Source organism: Ptychodera flava, chromosome 3, assembly GCF_041260155.1.
Source record: "Ptychodera flava strain L36383 chromosome 3, AS_Pfla_20210202, whole genome shotgun sequence".
NCBI lineage: Eukaryota > Metazoa > Hemichordata > Enteropneusta > Ptychoderidae > Ptychodera > Ptychodera flava.
The window spans coordinates 28,761,407-28,781,618 of NC_091930.1; the positions used below are offsets into that span (position 1 = coordinate 28,761,407).

General features: G+C 41.0%; 3 protein-coding genes across 3 annotated transcripts; all 3 read right to left on the bottom strand.

Moving 5' to 3' along the window:
* Window positions 1-760: 760 nt before the first annotated feature.
* On the bottom strand, window positions 761-1,309 carry LOC139128890 (uncharacterized protein F54H12.2-like). Its single transcript, XM_070694589.1, has one exon. The coding sequence runs from the start codon at window positions 1,307-1,309 to the stop codon at window positions 761-763; it is 549 nt and encodes a 182-aa protein (XP_070550690.1).
* Window positions 1,310-2,499: 1,190 nt separating this feature from the next.
* LOC139128899 (uncharacterized) lies at window positions 2,500-2,961 on the bottom strand. The gene has a single exon (XM_070694601.1). The coding sequence runs from the start codon at window positions 2,959-2,961 to the stop codon at window positions 2,500-2,502; it is 462 nt and encodes a 153-aa protein (XP_070550702.1).
* Window positions 2,962-7,526: 4,565 nt separating this feature from the next.
* On the bottom strand, window positions 7,527-8,862 carry LOC139128908 (uncharacterized). Its single transcript, XM_070694610.1, has 2 exons — window positions 8,502-8,862; window positions 7,527-8,248 (listed from the first exon to the last, which is right to left on the bottom strand). Exons 1-2 carry the CDS (start codon window positions 8,860-8,862, stop codon window positions 7,527-7,529), a joined length of 1,083 nt encoding a protein of 360 aa, XP_070550711.1.
* Between the last annotated feature and the right edge of the window lie 11,350 nt (window positions 8,863-20,212).

Consider the following 20,212-nt stretch of genomic DNA (forward strand, 5'->3'; position numbering starts at 1 on the left):
CGGTCTCTGTCGATTTCAATGATGTTATCCAGTTTGCCATACACGAGTAAATTCACAGTATTTGGCAGGGCTTGTCTGAACTGCAGTTCGATGCCCAGGTTGCCTTCTTTGACTAGGTTCAAATGTCCTATGTTGGCAGACAAGTCCGGTGTGAGATCAAATGCAAACAGTGTGTACCCATTGTCATATTCATAGCGTTTGATGTTGATTCCTTCATCCCTGCCTATTTTATTCGTTCCTGTAAACAGGAAATAGTAGGCCATAATGAATGATTGACCACCAGCTTTGGTGAAGTCCAGTTTCAGGGGTTTTGCTCGGAACTTGTTTTCCACCCACATTAAGGACCAGTGACGTCATGCCGTAATGTTTGAAGTTGAAAGGATTTTTCTTGTATGAACGTTGAAGGCATCGTTGTCCACCAGACCCAAGACCACATATTTAGGTAGCTGTCCCAGAAAGATGTGGTCTTTGTTGAAGGACATGGTGCCTCCAGGAATGGACAGAACCTTCATCACACAACGATGTATCGGATACTTGGACGGTCCCTGCTTTAAAGCTTCTGCATGGCCAAGCTGTACCGATGGGCCGAGTTTTATTTTTCTGACCAGTAGTGTGGCTTCGGTGACTACAGCTTTGAAGCCTGGATTTTCTGCAGAGCTCACAAGGGAGAAGGCATTCTTGCTTCTATTGAGTTTGAGACGTAATTCGACACCATTCATTAGATACTTGGGCTGAAAGAAGAGATCCGAATAGATGGGTCCTACATATCAACAACTTGACTGCCAGACGTGAAGGCATATCGGTTTTTCAGTCCCTTGTTCACTTCTCCACCTTCTTTAGTGGGGTTCACTTCATCCATTTTCAAGTGATAGTCCTTGAAGAATAGGGCTGAAGCAATATGGGTGTCTTTGGCCTCCTCACCATAATTCAACAAGGTCTCCAACATCGCTTGGTAGGGGTAAGTAGGGGAAGGGTTGGATATCATTTTGCCATTGAGGTGTACATCCACCTGGCTGAACAGTGAATGGAGCCACAAGTTGACGGGACCCACTGCTGCATCTTCACCGAGGTTAGTACCATCAACTTTTGTAATCTTGGCCTTGATCAGAAGGAGTGTTGAGGACAGATCGATGAAGTCTTCCCCTGCACCGGAAATCACCAATTCGATGGGTCCCGATTTCACAATGTGGGTCAGGGGATGCACTTCTTCCCATTGTCCCTCTTCCACACTGGTCTGCGTTGGAGGAACTGTGAACACGTCAAATTCACTCTTGGTACACTCGCAGGAGTGTTCGTGAAGAAATGCCATGTTAGTCAAAATGTCAGGAGGAAATGACTCTTCGTTTCGGAGTTTTACGTTTTATACTGCCGCTGGGGGGGGGGATGAATGTCTGGAACTCCTGCCTGTCATCAACTGTTTCCTGGCTTCCACCGACCATCGTTTTGCCGAGTGCTTGATGTTACGTCCACTGAGTGCATCACCTGCAATGTTGAGTCCCGTTTTCAACATCTGTCTCCCTAAGACTTTCAGACCTTGTTTGAGCAGTGATGTGGCTGCACGAAAGAGGCCTCCCAAAATACCGCCCAAGCCATATCCTCTCTGCACAGCTATCCCCTGGAACGATGCTCCATTTCCCACCAGATCCAAATAAAACTTATTGTATGTGGCCGGGTTGCTTTCATAGATTTTACGTCTATACGGCATGGTTCAGGCTACAATAGTGTAGGGTGTCAATTTCTGAAGGCTAGTGTCACGATCACTTTCCCACCTTAAAATGGCACTTTCTTACCCATGTTGTCTCTTATGTAGACTTCTACCGTATCAAATTCGCAGTTTCTCAGGGGAAGAAAGTATGGCGTGTGGAAGGTGCGGTTGATCATCTGTCCATGGATCCCTTCCACATTTGCTATTCTCAACAGGGGTGCAAAGGTATCTCCCACCAACTGGTCGTCCACTAGGTTGCAATACACATACAGAGAAGAGAGGTTTCGAACACTGAACATGAAAGGTGCATCGTTCTTCTGCCTCAAGATGGTATTTGGATAAAATCCCATGATTTCAGCCAGACCTGGTAGAAAGTAGAGGCTGGTACCGTCACTCACATCAGCGGTTACTTTCCTAGACACCGAGTCGAAAGTCAACTGGACGTTGTCGGGTAAACCTTGCTCTCTCAGAGTGGTCAGTATACTTCCAAAATCATCGTAGTAACCTGCAGGTATTTTGACAAGTATTTTTCTATGATCCTGATTTTTGTACACCAGCAAGTTTCTGCCCTCGACCACATTGTACCAAGAGAAAGGGTAGTGTGTGTCCATCAATATCACTTCCTAGTTGCCCTGCAGTGAAATGTATTTTGGTAATTTCACAGTGTAGCCTGTCACTGCATTGTCTGGGAAAACGTCCATGGATGCATTGCTCGGTAGCATCATGAAAAATGGATGTTCAGCCATGATGAAAGTTGGGGTCAGACTGTGACTGTCCGGACAGAGTCATCCCTCTTATAGTTTTGCCAGATCCTTGACCCAACTATTGACTTTGGATGGCCAACCATACCACTTGACGAGATATTCAGTCTTGCCCTTTCTCTTTCTTGTTTTGAGTATTTTTTCCACTCTGAAGACATCGTCCATTTTCTTGACGACTTTTTGTAGCTCTTGTTCATAGAAAGTACCTTCTAATTCCTCCTCATCAAAATCTTTCAGCTTGTAAAGAGGTGGTCGACTGGAGATCCTTTTCGACACAGTGAAGATTTCTTCTGTCCAATTCGGCAGATAACCTTTCTTGAACATACATTTAGTTTTGCTTCTTCTCACTTGTTCTCCCACACTGAAATTGAATTTCACCATTTTCTGTTCATAGTCACTGTACAGAGTATCCCACACCTCTTTTTCATTGGTCTTGTTGACAGACGCTGGTTTTCTTTTAATGCTGCGATGCCAAGTGTCGTTGTAAGATTGCATTGGCTGAGGAAGCACCAATAGGTAGCTTAGGGTGTTGTTTTGGTAAAGTACTTCCACATTTTAGTTTTCAGCGTACGATTGAAACGTTCAACCCAAGAAGCTTTCGTTTCGTTTCCGGTGGTGAAAAATTGAATGTCTTCACTCTTCAGAAATTTCTGAAATAGGTGGTTTACGAATTATTTGCCTTGATCCGTTTGTAGTTTTTCTGGTTTTCGTCCAGTCTTCAAAATCTGTTCAAACGCTGCCACCAAAGTGGCCCCTCGTTTGTCTTTCAAGGGAATGGCCCAGGCATACTTGGATAAAATGTCAATGCAGGTGAGGATGTATCGGAACCCTGAATTGTATTTTGCTAGTAAACTGACGTCTGCAAGATTATCTTGCCACTGTTGATCCATTCCACCGACAATAACTCTAGCCCTTGGAAGATTCCACCTCACTGGTTTGTGTAATGTGTAAGTGTCCTGATGTTGCATCCATTCTCTCACTTTCTGATGGGTGGTCTTTATTCCCTTCTCTTTTGCAGCACGGTAAACAGCATCGATTCCTCCAAAACTTGCGGAATGACTTGGATCATAATACACCTGGCTTAGGTGCTGATCCAAGTCCATCAATTTGGTCACAGGTTTCATGTTTGATGACTATGGATCCAGAACAGCAAGCACAGAGGCACCTCACCCGTTTGAGGACATCGCCAAGGGATAGAGAAGGTGGACAACACTCCATGACAGAGGTCTCCTTTGGAATGACTATCATCAAATTGTCGAGTGATGTTTTAAAAGTTTAGCCAATTCCCTGTCATGGATGATCGATGCCGTGGTCTTGCAGCGGTTGAAATGACAGGACGTATCTCCCTCCTAATATCTTTTTCTTTTTGGTGGATGATTGTCCAGCAAACACTCCATGATCACCTTCTTCATCATCACCTCTTGGCTGAAACAATCCTTTTGATTTTTGCTGAGACTGAATCCAGTTCCATCTTTCCTTGCTGCCAATCAGATCTTGTGGTACATTCATGTCAGACAGCACTTTGGCAAATTTTTGCCACCCTCTAGGAGTGAAAGTTTTCCTCCGACGTAAGGTGTCTTTGATTAGGTCTACCATATGAGTTCCAGGTAAGGGATTACCACCGTACGTTTATTCCCCTTTCTCATTCCAATTCACGGAGTCATATGTTGTTTCACTCTCTGAAGGAGTACGTGTGCTTTTCGTCAGAGGGATTTTGGCACACATTCCATCACATCCTGCTCCACACTATCCAAGGACTTTGGCTTGTCTATGCCTTCCTCTTCTGTGCCCTTGTCTATAGGAGACCCTGAAGAAGACACAGCGGTAGTGGTACCCCTTGAAGTTTCAGAGGGGAGGATGCTGATTTGAACAGGTTCCTTCCTTTTATCAATGTAAGCCCTGTACTGCTGAAGAGTCTGTTGGTACAGTTTTGCCTTTTCATCATCAGTGATGTCTGTTCTTTCCAAGATTTGTTGCATCTCCCTATCCAGAGAGGACAGCATCGTTGTCACGGGGTTTGTTGTTTGATTCTGCTGTAGTTGTATTGTATCTAGTAATTCCTGTGGCACAAGTACAATCTACTTGGCATGTTCCATGGGCATGGTGACAATTCACTTAAAGAGGAGACTTCCCAACACAGACAGCACAGGTCCTTAGGACGGCTGAGAGAAATCCACCCTTTTGCACAAGTATCTTCTTCTTCTTTGATGTAGAAACCTTTTTATTTGACAGTGTGCGAAGATGATGTTTGTATTTGCTCAATTTCTTCTTTTGAGCAGATGACAATGGAACACTCCCCCGAAGAATGTTCAAACAACATTCACAGAGGCAATGGATTAAGTCGTTACTGGCTCCCTCGATGATCCCCCTCTGTTGCTTTGGATTGCCCTTGGCTAACACAGAGAGAAAATGAGCATGTTTTCTCATTCGCTGAGACATGATGAAATGATTGAATTTCATCTCATCATGTCTATTTTATGTATTCCTGACATTCACAAAGGCAGTCTCTCCTGGAAAGATGTTCGTGCGCAGGTGAAGGACTTCCGGTGTGTTGGATTTCAGGTCAATGAGGAGATAACCATACGGTTCACAGGAGGCATCGGTAAAAGCTTCTTGGATGAAACAGGTGTGTCCTGGGTACATCTGTTTGGCTAAGTGAGTGATCTGTGATCCGTCTCTTGGATTTTTAAACAAGAAAAGATAATGTGAATTCAGACTCAAGGTTTGAGTCTCTTTGCCTTGATGAAACAGATTTTGTAAGATAAGCATGACAGAGAGATTACGATGATGAGAACCTTTGGTGAACAGATTGGTAATTCTCTTGTCATTTCCAGTTTCTGACATCAGATCATCAATAATCAATAAGTTGGATTGGTGAGGGGAAAACGTACTGTCCAACTCTTCAGGAATGCCTTCAACAAAATGAATGCCAGGGATAAGGGCAGCTAGTTCCGTATAGGCAGGTTGGTATTCTCCATAGCACCAGCCAATACGCTCAGGACATGGAAAAATCATAGTTTCCCATTCCTTCAGCAGTCGTTTGACGAATTCGGTTTTGCCAGACTGTGTGGGTCCACATATGAGAGCAGTGAATGGATGTTGTAGTCTTTCATCCATGATTGACTAAATTGATGTTGTCACTTCTTGGTCTTCTGGCCAGAGGTCCATATATCTTCTTTCATGAATATGACTTTGTTTGTGTTACCGCCTAGTTACTGTCTGTTCTGTGCTGTTTTGTGTCTATGTTTACAACTATTGTCTTACAAATTTTGACCTAGTGTTATTGGATTATGGATTGGTATGATTGCGGTTATTGTTCAGACAGTAGACGAACGATTCATATCAACTGGCACATCAATTGATGAGTGTCAAATTGTCTGGCCAGTTTTAAAAATCTGTCTTTCAACTTTATCTTCAATATTATGCACTTGTGTGAGATGATTTGCCAGTCTTGCGAGATGTTTTGCATGACAACCAGGGTAAGGACAGTTCTTTCGCATTCGTGGCATGGTATACCAAGTTGACCAACTTGATCTTCACCGTGATGGGACTTTTTGGTTGATTTCCTTTCAGTCAATCTCTCCACTCAGATCAATGCTTTCATAACATGAGACTGGCTTCCTTTTGAAAAATTTATCATAGATGATGTATGGCAGCACACACAAATACAGGAAGAACATAGGATTGGAGAAATCTCGATTATTGATGATCAGCTTCAAGAGTGTTTGCAGAATGAGACCTGTCACGCCAAATGAGTGTTAGGCTGAAATAGGTACAAACTTATACTGGAAAGCTTAAGGATGTTCCCATTTCTTGACAGATGGAGGGCAAAAAAAAGGCCCGAGGGGCAAGAGGGCCTCAAAGTGTTTGTAGGGGTGTTATACCCAAACGAAGTGTGATGTAACTCATTGACCAAGAGCAATCTTCTTCGGTGGCCCTCTGGGCAGTGGGGCACACTTTTGGCCTTTGGGTGAAGTTTTGTGAAGAGACAACACACATACAAACATACATACATGTTTACGCATTCAGCTAATGTTTATACACAACGTCAACAAATGAATTCAAACCAGCCTCTGAATTTTTATAAATTAACAAAGTTGATTTGCGTTTATTACATCCCTTGACAAAAAAAGGTTTAACCATAATCGTTTTGTTTTTGTTTGTTGACATACAACATACAAAAGACTTCGAAATATGAAAGTTGAAATCTACAGATAATTCTGTTGAAAGAAAAAATTGAACAAACTGTTAGTCTGTCGTCTTTAATATTTAATTTAAAGGGGAAAAATGTACCTTCTTGTCTCTTTTCTTGCATTTACAAATTCTCCAAATACAAATACATACATTCCAAGACTTTGAAAGTGAATGAATTATACAACTCTAACAAATCGAATGATCAGAATACCATTGCCACAAAACTGATGAGGAAGATTTCAATTTTGTTTTTGCAATTTATCCAATTAAATTGTGAAAACAGCTTCACCAAAATTATTTACATACAACTTGATAACTTGAATTTGTTTTTTTTGAATGGTATCAACAAAGCCTATTGAATTACAGTTATAATTACCATACCTTTTTCTTTCTTACAAAGTATTGGAAACTGCTTGATTGACAAAGAGGGGTGGGAGAGGAAAATATGAAGAAAAGCATTTTGACAAACATTTGTTGGCATCACTCAATTGATGTTTCTCCGATTTTTATTTTTTATTTGTTTTTTTTTGTTTTTTTTTGTTGTTTGGTTTTTTTTTTTTTTTTTTGGGGGGGGAGGGGTGTTTCATGGACAAAGTACAGTGTTAATACCCATAGGGAAGGGTTTGTAATTTTCAATCAATGCTCTCTTATCATAAACTAGGGCATAATTTTACTTTCACTTTTTGTGACAACATCACATCCAACACGTCGGATTTTGGCGGGGTCATATACGGTGATGGTTGATGATGGGCAAGTGGTGACCAGACAAGTGATGGCATCAAAGTTGATGTTCAAACTGTTGCTGTAATTTAAGGTGATCCCTCTGACTTTACAAAGAGTGCGGTTTCCCTTCCTGTCAGGTTGTGCTAGACAGAAGGCATATTTTTGGCTCCACCGGACACAAACTTGGTAATGTAATTGCCTGGAGGTTCAAGTTCGCTGGTGAGATCTCCTAAGTAGCTACCCAGAGGTGGTTCATACATGTCTGACTTGCTGACAAAGGTGACAGAATCGGTATCAAAGTACAAGACACGCTCACCAATGGCTTCAAGAAGATCATACAACTTCAGGCAGGCATAGGCTGTGGTGAATGCTGCAATGACAACATTTGTATTAACGGCACCTTCGACAAATTCACCCCGAGGTGAATGTTTTACAGCGACCATATTATCGTTGACAAAAAACAAGTTGTTGATGGTGTGTTGCTCACTTGTGAGTAACCATAAGAGCTCTGCTGGTTCTTGAATGCACTGAAGCTGTGGAAAGTTGTTACTTTGAGCAAACTTGCCCCACATGGAATTCAGCATCAGTTTTGCCAATGCTCGCTGACCTGGATTTCGATGAATCTTAGTCTTGTCAAGTAGGATACCTTCTCTCTCATGGTACTCACGGATGTATCGGTCTTGGTCATCTTCCGTCTGACACCATGAAGGCCAACCACTGCTCTCTTGTTTCAACTTAAAGAAGGTATTGATGTAATCGGTGAAGAGCCCACCTGTTTGTGACTCTCTGTTGTACTCTTCACTTTCTCTGTAGTGCCACACCTCAAACACTTTGACGACTTTGTACCCCTTCTCCACAAACTTTGCTAACTCACGTGTTGTTTACGTTTGCACAAAGGATAATTTGTTATCACTATCTTCAGATGGTGCCTGCTGTTTGTTATCTGCAAGGTTCTTCAAAGGGGAAACATCAGTTTCTTATTCACTCTGAGGGGGGAGAACAGGAAAAGTCAAGTTGCCGTAGTGGCAACACTCGACATTTGGCAACACCAAAGTACCATTAAACAGGCAGTATGATGTTCTTGGTGCGGACTCCCGGATGCTTGATTGGGTACTTACAGTACTTGTTGACATAAGAGTAGAGGCTTGTGAAATCGACATAGTGAATCTCTTCGTTATCCTCACACTCATGGTAAAGCCTCGTTGCATTGGTTCTACCAGCGTAGAAGGCATCCCGTGGATAAAGAGGCTCCTGTAGATCAAGTGACTTAATGAATTCTTGCAGGTCTTGCTTTTGGCGAATATCTCTCTTAAAGTTACATTCCCACATTTCGATCACATTGAAGCCATTGGTGCGTAGAAATCGTATCTTGTCGAGGGTACATTGGTAGAGATCACCCTTGGTCTCCTCTAGTTTGGTGTTGACGATATCATAGTCTTCGTAACATCGCGGACAACCATGGTAGTAGCAACCGTGCATCTCATAAGCAGTGTTGTTTGCTTCATCATACCCATCTAGCCAATATCGATCAATTTTCTTCTCACCCTGTTGTATACATGTTGAATGTTGACATTCTTCTTATATGCAAGCCACTCCAACCACTGCAATGCAATGACAGATTTCATCGGTGGATGTTGGCTTGATCTGGAATGATCCCGATGGTATCTTTCTTCAGAAAATCCCTGCGTAGAATGACATTACAGGCTGATGCGATGGTCACGCAATCCCTGAATGGATCCACACCATTCTGTTGTTTGAACATATCTTGAAATTTCAAACAACTCCCCCTTAAGATGTCTACATCGCTTCTACAGTAGTTCTCAAGTTTTGTTTCAGGTTGAAAGGATGATTTTTCGATCGCTCTTCTTCGTACCATCTCAGGAATTTCTCTCTCTGATGTTGTTTCATACAACCAGGACTGTAGTATTGTGGATCTGGGAGAGGACCGATGTATTCTTGATTCTCCGCTGTGTTGAAGAAATGGGGAAAGTAACCTTTGTGCAGTTCAGCCAGTTCAAACATGTCGGGAAGTTGAGCCAAAGCCACAGGGAGGAAATTGTAGGAGTCGATGAATTTAATGTTTAAACTAGGGATGAAAATGCGGATGATTTTGGTTTCATTGATAATGACTTCAGGTTGAACATTATTCTCATGGCAGTACTGCAAAATGAACTGACCATCGTATCCTTGAAGATTGTGTGCTATGAAAGTGCTGGGGGAGTTTTCGTCAGAAAGTGCCCAATCACAGAATTCTTGTTTAGTGTTAGGACCATAGGAAACTTGCTCTGAGCAAGACTCAGACTGGACGATGCAAAAATTCGGGACATGGACTCCACCATCTTGGGTACATTCAAAGTCGAAGAAATAATACTTCATTTCTTCTTCACTATCTTCTTCATCATCTTCTTGGACTTCGAAGTCCAGCACATCACCCCGATCACCAGTGTTATCTACTGTGTCGGCCCTCTTCTTCTTTTTCTTGCCAATAGGATGGATAAAATACAAGTGGTTACTGTCTTCGTGTTGTTTGCAGACTCTGCAGTATTTCTCACCACAACGATGTTTCTTCTTTTTACTTTTCTTTTCCCAATCGATGGTTACACCACACAAATTGCAACGACGGATGACCTGACATACAGTGTTTACAGCATGACCACTTATTGCATTGTGATTGTTGAAACACTGTTGACCAAGAAAGTAACGATGACAGTCTTTACAGTAGATTTTATCATCAGTAGGCGGACAGATGGAGGGAGTACGGCAATATTTGCAGAAAACTTCACAAACATGTTCATGCTTGTGTTCGTATGCTGTGTTGCAGTTGTGACAATAGTGGGCTTTCTTCAAAAATGCAGGCATCGACGTCACCACATCATAGTGGTTGTGATGATGGTACAAGTATATGTTGTGTTCTGCAGTGTCACGTCCCTGATAAATAAGTGTACCAGATTTCTCATCGGAAATGACATGGATCCTGTATAATGGTACGGCAGCTTGCAACTTGTCGAGTTCTTCATTTCCACATGGCCCGGGTGGGATACCTGCCTGAGTGATGAGTTCAGCTGCACGTCTTGTCTGTGCCTGCCGTCCCCTTCGTACTGAGTCCCATTCAGGATCACTGTTGCGATTGATTTGAGCAATTGCCATCACTATTGCCCTTGCACAGCACAGTTCATGGTGTTAGCGGTGCGGATGACACTCCTCATCAATCGGAGTCGACGGACAATGTTGACAGGTCTCCTTCTCCAATCCTTTCCTGCCCCTTGAGGCATGTGTACATGAATAAGTTGATGTAGATGTTTTCATCAATAGTGAACTCTTCGCATGATTGCAGCACCCGTTCAATTTCACCCAATACCCTGTCGACTGTAAGCTCTTGCACAGGTGAGGAGGGTAACCAAATTTGAGAGGTAGTGATGGATGCTCCAGTGTAATTCGCACACAGTCTCTTTCACGGATACCGTTAGTCGGCCTGTCGAGGATGCTTCGAAAGACGTCTTGTAGTATTGACATGACTTGTATGAAGCCACGAACTGGTTTAATATCATCGAATTTGATTTCATAATCATGCGCTAAAGCATTGAATTTTGTACTTGATGTTCTCGGACGCGTGTGATTTGATAGTACTCAGCCCCGACGTCTTCATCTGCTAGCGAGTCATCTGGTGGCATGTCATCTGTTGACCCCTGACCAATTTGACTTATTGGATGTGATGGAGATGATGATGATGTAGTACAGATGGAACTTTGTGAGGGAGGAGGGCAACGGTTATTTGCGATAAGATTCTGCCATTTTGCATTGAATTCTTGGGTATTCATGGGGGTGAGAGAATCCTGTGAATTTTCTCTAACATCAGTATTTAAGGGGGAATGGGGAGTATATGATTGATTAGAGTTTGCAATTTGTCATTGAAACTTTGAGTGCCTAAATATGTACTGTCATCACTACTACAACTACTACTACTACTACTACTACTACTACTACTACTACTACTACTACTACTACTACTACTACTACTATACTACTACTACTACTACTACTACTACTACTATCGAGTGAAGAATCTGAGTTCAAAATGCTGCCACTGTTTTCTTCACTACTACTACTACTACGACTACTATTACTACTACCGCGTGGTGGATCTGAGTTCACATTGCTGCAGCTGTTTTCTTCACTATCACCAATTTCTTCACCCCAAGGAAAATCCCATGTACTCTTCACCATCATTACATTTTTTCTTAGCCTGATATATTGCTTCTTTGGTTGCTGTGCTCTTTGCCTAAAATAAAGGGACAAAAATTGCTTCATTTACTCCCACAGAAATACCATAATGAAAATAATACTAATAATAACCTAGAAAAAATAAACGTCATCATGATAAATCAAAATATGTGTGTGTGTGTGTGTGTGCTTGCTTTTACTTTCTTGTGCCAAAGACAAATATTGACCCCTTACATATATGATGAAGTTAACTGAGTATTTGCTATGTATTACCTGAAAGAAAAATGTGGAAATTTGTACACTTACATAATTAATTTATTATGATGATCTTTGTCCCTTCCTCATCATCATGATCACTCTAAGAGGCAGTATTGTCCTGATAAGAATAAAATCAACAAATAAATATTTAAACAGTCAAACAACCCATATTCTTATTTTAAACACAGAGAAAAGTTTGATCAAATAATAAAACATATACATATTCATTCAAAGGGGACGGGTGGGTTGTGTTTCATAAAACATAAAATATACTAGCTGAATTTAACACAAAATACAGGCCAGAACAGTTTGCACTCATGTATACTGTGCACTGACTATAACAAACCAATACTAAAACAACCCTTATTCTTTCTTTTTTAACATAGAGAATGTTTGAGAAAATTAAACAAAAATATTCCATTCAAAGGGGCGGGAGGGGGGGGGGGCTGTGTTGTGTTTCATTAAACACTAAATGTACAAGCTGAGTTCAACACAAAATACTGGCCAGAACTGTTGGCACTATATACTCATGTATACTGTGCACTGCCTATATAAATCTGTATAACTTCGTATTCAGCACAGTAACTCAAAGACTGAAGATTTTGTAAATTTGTGTTTGTCAATTTTGCAAAGTCCTGCATCGATGCATCATTTACTTCACTGATTCAGAAGTGAATGCAAATTCAATAAAATTTTATAGCGGTAGAGGCTATACTTTGATTGCACAGATCAACAACAACAAAAAAATAATGTCACAAAGCTATAAACGTCCTCAGTACAATATGGCCGGATATCACGATTGCATTTCCATGACCCCTTCCAATGCACAAAATAAATCGCTAAATAATACACACTGTGTGTGTTTTTTTCTTTGTTTAAAATGCATTCAGTTTGTCGATTAAACCTCCCTTCTCCACTCCCTTCTATGCTAAAAAAAAAATAATATACATACACATGATGCACTGTAAGAAAATTTAGAACAAAATTTAAAAAAAAATAAAAAAATGTATCACTTACGGTATAATCAAAGTACTGGTCAGCCCACCCAAACACCTCATCCAACTCAGAATTGGTTAAACACAAATCGTCCCACACCTTATCATCCATGTTAAGGTTGACGGAGGAACCACGTCACCGTCACCGAGGCTGACACACAGAAATGCGACAGTGGCCCTGGCATTGCCCTGCTACTTATAGTCTTGCCTCATTTGCATAAACCAATCAGAGTGGGGTGCGTTGACGTTGTATATTCCCACTGAGCCAGGGGGTCCTTGGGGTTCAGGGGGTTCCTCGGGGGGGGGCAGCTATGCAAGGACTAACTCCCAAATTTATAGTCCACAAGTCTCGGGAGACTTTGAACTCTCGCATTTTGCGAGATGTGTGGACTATCCAACGGCCATAACTACTCTCGATTGACAGGAAAGTTAAAATTAACGCTTGGAGCTTTCACAAATTTGTCCCTTGACACTGTTGAATGGTAAATGAACACAAGCAGCCTCAGTATGCTGCGCCTAAATACGGTAGATGTGATTATACTGGCGGTTCTCATGGCTTTTTAGAACAGAGAAAGTTATATCGTTCTCGATGATATGTGTATAATAAATATCGCGTACTTATAGTTCTTCCATGTTAATAGACAGCTTTTTACGCAAACTAGAACGAGTAACCGCACGAATTTCTTTGATGACACCTTCGACTTTTGCGTGTATTATCTACGTACACGGACCAGGAGTCGCATATTTACTTAGGGACAACTGATTTCAGTTTAGTTGTTAACACGTATAAATTTATTCTAACCTTTATAGTAGAAAAAATGTAAACAATGCTTTTTACGCATGCATGTTACTAGTTAGATACTCAAAGAAATTTATGTGTTTTTTGGTTATTTTTCTGTGAAATTTCTTCATTGATTTGTATTGTCGTCCGGATGTGACTGCTTACCAAGTAACCATTTTGTTAGCCCTGTGATGCAGAATTATTTTCCATATAATTTTGATAGTTTTATGCTGCATTTGTGCTCGTTTTACAAACTACAGTACTATCAATAATAATCAGCAAAACTATAGAGAATAATAGACAAAATTTCTTTAACTTGGTTGTACTTTATAATCAGCTGCGAGAAAGTCGACTGCGGTACACTAGGCAGACGGGAATACAGACTTGTGTGTTCAACACGAACGGATGACGTTTGGAGACGTTTATTTCAAATGAATGTAGGCTGCTGGCCGTTCGTCGTAGAATTCTTTCCATGTGATGTGACGTAATGCATAGCAACAACGGATTTTTGCTCGTGAACCTGTACCCCAACATAAGAAAAAAACAAACTGTAATCGAAAGAAAGCAGCCGATGTGGCTGTTTGTGACATCCGTGTAGCAACGGTCCAATCGAAATCTGATGACACAGCTCACTTAATACATTTTGTCTTTTGCATCTCAATCGGAATGGCATTCCGCTATGATTTTTCCTACACAATTATCTGCTATTATATTATAGCTTTGTCAATACAAGTGAATTTTGTGATGTAATAATCTCACATTATTACTGATAATGTATTCCGTTATTCAGCATTGCGGCCCCACGGCGAGCATATCAATACAAGATTTGTTTTTGGAAAACGAAAAAAGGACTGCACATTTAAAAGGAGGGAAGGTATGGGATAAATCATGTAATGCATAAAACGATAAAGCTTGATAATGGTGCATTATATTGACTATAATGTCTTACTTTTCGATTTATCCATTTTTGAGCCCTTCCGCATGCATTCGTCGTCTGCTCTGTCTGGCTCGCGCTCAGCATGCAGTCCCCGTCCTATACGCTGCAGTATGCACCATGGTTAGCTTCGTTGCCGCATAGGTGAAACACTTGCAAACTCCTAGACGATACTTGGTTTGACAATTAGCATATTATGTATGTCAGTGGCCTGATGATGTAAACGATGCAAGCGTGAAAGGCTACTGGACGCAGCTATAAACGGGCAAACAACACAAGCTGTCATGGACCTTGACGGAAGTGTCTACGTAACTTCTACGGAGCTATTCAAAGTCTCAGTCCAATGTTAGCTACTGCCAACCATAATGACGACCGTTGATTCTCCTTTGATCTAACATCTCGACCATCTAGTTCTGATCCACTGACTGTTATCGGAAACAACTTTCATTTATCGTGTCTGTGGTTTCATTTTGCTCTGTTCTCAACATTGCGACGGACACCCTCCAGTATGTTTGTCAGTAGTACCTTTCAAACACCTGGTTACGTCGAGTTTTGTCGTTCGCCGAAATAAAATAGCCCTTCCCAAGAAGCCTTCGAGAATAAAATTTATTGACACGATTATTAATGAAATTTAAACATCTGAATAGCATTGTTGAACTGCGTTGATATCGTTTGCAATTCAATGCTGTACTACTGGTGACATAATAATGATCGTATTGATCAGCTGATACCGTGCAGCTCGCTGATTATGCTGATGTCGATGCATGGACATTCCGTTTTATGTCTGGCACTTCACTGTGTCGGCTTTTGAATGGCATGATATTGAAAGGTGATTTCTCAAGTTCGATACAGAAGATAGGAAGCAAATTCCTTTTCATTTTCTTCGAAAATACATCGTTTTTTTATTTCTAAAATGAACCGTGAAAGTACTGCCAATTTTTGGTGATGAGCGTGGGTGTTCAGTGCAGTGCATTGTGGAGTGCATGTAAATGTATACAAGTATACAAAGTGAGGGTCGATCATGATTGACGACGCTCACTGGCTTCAAACCCAGTTTACATTTCTTATGTTATTCTTTTTCTACATCAATTCAATGGCATTGACAAAACTATAAATAATAACAAAAATATACCCCTCTCGGCCAAAAATAGACTCAAGCAAACTTTGCACTCCGTAATATATTTGGTTTCACCTTGGACATTATGTCGTGCAAAGTTTGCTTGAGTCCATTATGGGCCGGTAGGGGTTCATTATTGCTTAAATATCAACATCTACATTATTGTATCAGTTTAGTTAGTAGTAATATATACTTGTTTTTTGTGATAAAATTTTGTTTTCCCCCCATTTTAGCTACATGGGAAACCCCCTCCATGTAGCTAAAATGACATACACGAGTTCATATACAGGTCACCTCACTTACGCGACAGCTGGCACATAAATGGCGATGAGTCATATACAGCAGATAGTGCATTGACCTATATATGAACTCAGTGGGGAATTCCCTATCCGTTCCTACATGGGTATTACAGCAGCGTTACGAAGGCAATTCCATAGCATGTATCAACATGTTCCATGGCATGTAGCGACATGTATGTGATAGGGAATTCCCCTACGGAACTACGTCTATATAAAGGGTTACGGAATGAGTGTTGTCAGTCAGTCGACGGAAGCACAGCTACCTCTTTGGAACCAGAGTACATTCTAGCTGATGGATGTGAATTTTTCCTACGGATTGCCATTACTGAGGTCTGACATTCTACACCTATCGGAATGGTTTTCATGAAAAATTTCTATAGAATTTTTTCGAGTCCCTTAAGAGACCCTACGGAGTTAATTATCATTTCAATTAAAATAGTATAGAATATTATCTATTATTCTTAACATTGACCATTGCATCACTGATAACATAAACATGAGCAAATATATTATCATCGCGAGCTTCGATTTTATTATCATCGCGAGTGTCGACACCCTTAACTGAAGTATCTTTTTTTCAGGATTTCAAGTTGTATGCCATCTTTTGTGTTAATTACTTTAAGACCATTTCCATGAAATTCAATATCTTTAAAACTACGCAGATCGATAAACAAACAAAATTTATTCTTCAAATAATCGACTTCATCTATATCAATTTCACACCAATCTTTATCTTCAGCAAAATACCGTCGTGTTTCTGTCCAAAATTGTCTTGGTAACATCTTCTGGGCATATATTTTTTTTGCAGTGCCTTCAATCATTACAGACACAGATTCAATGGATGGATTAAAGAAAAATTCACTATTAAGTTCTGACTGATTCTGATTTTTAGTGAAGAGTATTAAGATACCTCTCATGCTACGTCGTGGTACATTTATATTTTCATTGATAACCGTGGTTGATTCTTTGAACGGGATTGTTCTAAAATAATGTAAATGTTCGTAAAAGTAACCTTTTCCACTGTTGTAATAACCAGCAGTTTGTCTCGCGAGGTCGGGATCAGATATTGTTTCGTATTTCATTTGAATGTTTTTTAATTTATAATTGGCTGTAATAGCAGCATTACCGACAAGTAATTGGTTAGCAGTTGCCAACGTAATTTCCAATTCGATATGACTCCCTAACGCTGATGGATATGCAACCCCATGCCCTCTTATAAGGGGATGAGTCAGATGAATAACATATTTTGTCTTATATGTGTCAAAAAGTAAAATAACGTCCACGACGGCGTGATCTGCATCTTTCGCGCCACTTCTCAATTTTCTTAGATTTTCATTCTGAATTCCGTACAGTGTCATGTTCGTTCTCTCCTTTTTATGTTTGAAGAGATCGCGATAACATTCAATAAGATTATATTTATTCAAATTGAAAAGTGCCTGACCCTCAAATGTGAGAACCATACGCTCCACCAAATTTTTTGCAACATTTTGTACTACTCGGTTATCTTCATGTCCCGTTACTTCGAGATCAAAAACTAGGTCGAAAGTATCTGGAACTAATACTACTCCCTTTTAACTTTGGACATCGTATGATAAGTGTCTGACCTGGATCTGCCTCACTTGGATTATGAGTAATCACATGATGAGTTCTTTCTGACTTCGTTCCCTGCGGTATTCAGTTGCTGAAATTCGGCAATAATGATCTATCGTACCCAATTTTCGTGTAATGTATATAGTAGTGTAGCAGAAAAAAAATAAAATCACATCTTTACATAAATATTTCCGTCTGACTGAAAGATAAATCGATTACCTGTGTCGTGAATCAATTAAAGAACCCAATATTCTTGTAAATGTTGGACTTCCATTTCATCATTATCAACCTCCTGAAAGACGTTTATGAATTCTAGTCGCTTAAAAAGTTAGTCTTTTGACATTTCTTAATGAAAGCTAATATGTTATGATACAGATTATCATCTTTGAGTCGGACACCTGGATTTGCCCGAAGGATATGTCGATTTACTCGTCGGAGTTTGCACCATTCCAATTCGACAGAGAAACCAAACAGGTCTTTATTTTTGAAAAGAAACTTTGTAATATTCTTTTCACCAAACATGCTGGTCATATATTAGTACATAATTTTATTTATAATGACTAATGTTAAACATGTCAAAAATATCCATAGCTGTTCTCCAAAAAATCCGACCACCGATCCTGCTGTTTTTAATAGAAAACTAGCAAGTGACCGATTAAACCTGGTATTGCTGCAGAACTTTTTGCAGCCAATGTTGTTAACACTGCGGCGACTGCTTCCTTTCTACTAAGGTTTGCACGACCTCGCTCAGCTGTCGGATCGCGCGAACATCTGGTTTTTATCAATAACCAGACGATCTGTTCTCTCGAGAACGATCCATGAAATATTGGGCAAAGTGAGAAAATACCTCAATGTGTAGCAACCTGGGGTGTTCGTTATTTACATATCAAAGAAAAAATGCATTTCATGAATTTATTATCTGAATAGAATCATGAAATACATATGAAAAATGAAGTGCGAGTGAATGTTATTTGTCATCGGCGGTGTTTACTGTTTCTCTGCCTGGGAAACGTGCATCCGTTTGTGTGACCTCAAAGTGTTTATATGCAAACATTAGAAATTTTAGACGGCACATCTGTTGCCGCTGACGTCAAACATTGGTTCGTAAAGCTCATCTCTTTCTCTCGCTTGTATATTACAGGCAGTGAGAAACCACGATGCAACAAGAAATAGAGCGTAGACAGGAATACTACGAAACGAGTATTGCCGGTGGTACCGTGAACAGACCATACACAGACGTACGAACTGGTAATTTCGATCTTTTACCGGAGTTCATTGGTCCAGAGCCGGGGCTTATCAACCCGCTGCCAGACGATGCTTCAGAAGTCGAATGGTTTTTGCAAATATTCGACGAGGATCTGATAAGATTCATTACCCGATGCACTAATCGTTACGCTAGACAGAGGAGAAGGGCAAATGCCAGGGAACGGCAAAGATCGGCCTGGACACCGACGACAGTTGTCGAAATGAGAGCATTCATTGGAGTGATGGTGCTATTCGGAATTTGCTGGCAGCCTGAAATCCAGCTGTATTGGTCGGACCATGTTTGCTTCGGTCATAATTTCGTCAAGAGAACTTTTTCCCGTGATCGCTTCAAGCTACTGATGCGATATTTATACTACAGCACACAGCCCTACTGTGCTCGTAACACAGCCATGTATACAGCCCAAAAAATAAGTGAGAAACGGGATAGGATGTTGAAAGTATGAAATGTCATTGATCGAGTGAATGCAAACAGCCGAATGCACCGGAGCCCGATGTGCGAACTGGCAATCGACGAAGGAGTCATCCCCTACCGGGGCCGCACAAAAAATGTTCTCTACAATCCAGCAAAACCGCACAAATATGGAATGAGAGTTTACACTCTCAGTGAGTCCGCCACGGGTTACGTTTTCAACGACGAAGTCCATCAACCTGTCGCTGATAACTGTCATCACCCGCTTGATCCCGATGCTGCAGACGACCCCCGAGTTTTCAGAGGAAATAGACCTGGGAAAGTTGTTTCCCGGCTGATTCGACCTTACTATGAGTTAGGACATCATGTCATTATGGACTCATATTACACTTCTGCCCGTTGTTTGACCATCTCTACGTGCATAATATTGCTGCCACGGGAACCTGCAGAATGTACACCTTAGGCTTACCCGATGAAGTAAAGAATGCCGAAAACTATGATCCACAAGTCGTACCGCCTGATGCTGACGACGAAGAGCGATGGCCACGTGGTAGTTTCTCGGTATTTCAAGACGGCGCAATGACAGTATGTGCCTGGAAAGACACAAAAATGGTGAAATTTATGAGTACGGCAGTCTCTGCACGGAGACCGAATCGAGCGCTAGTGAGGCGCCGATGTAAAGATAAAAGAACCGGTGCTTTTGAACGACTTGAAGTACTATGCCCGAACGTTGCTGTAATGTACAATCAGTACTTCAGAGGTGTTGACTTGACCGATCAACAGCTGGCTTACTACACGCCAGGTCGATCATCGCCACGGTGGCACAGAGCTGTGTTTTACCACGAGCTGAACAAGGCACTCATGAACGCTTTCCACAACATTGCATCAGTTCATGGATACGGTCAAAGTGGATCGAGATACAGACGTCAGCTCACGTTTCGCGCCCAAGTAGCAAAACA

Coding starts and splice junctions, on each gene's coding strand:
- LOC139128908 (XM_070694610.1), bottom strand. CDS start 8,862: ATGCACGGTTGCTACTACCATGGTTGTCCGCGATGTTACGAAGACTAT. Junction 8,249..8,501: donor CTCTTATGTCAACAAGTACT/GTAAGTACCCAA, acceptor CACGTGAGTTAG/CAAAGTTTGTGGAGAAGGGG.
- LOC139128890 (XM_070694589.1), bottom strand. CDS start 1,309: ATGGCATTTCTTCACGAACACTCCTGCGAGTGTACCAAGAGTGAATTT.
- LOC139128899 (XM_070694601.1), bottom strand. CDS start 2,961: ATGCAATCTTACAACGACACTTGGCATCGCAGCATTAAAAGAAAACCA.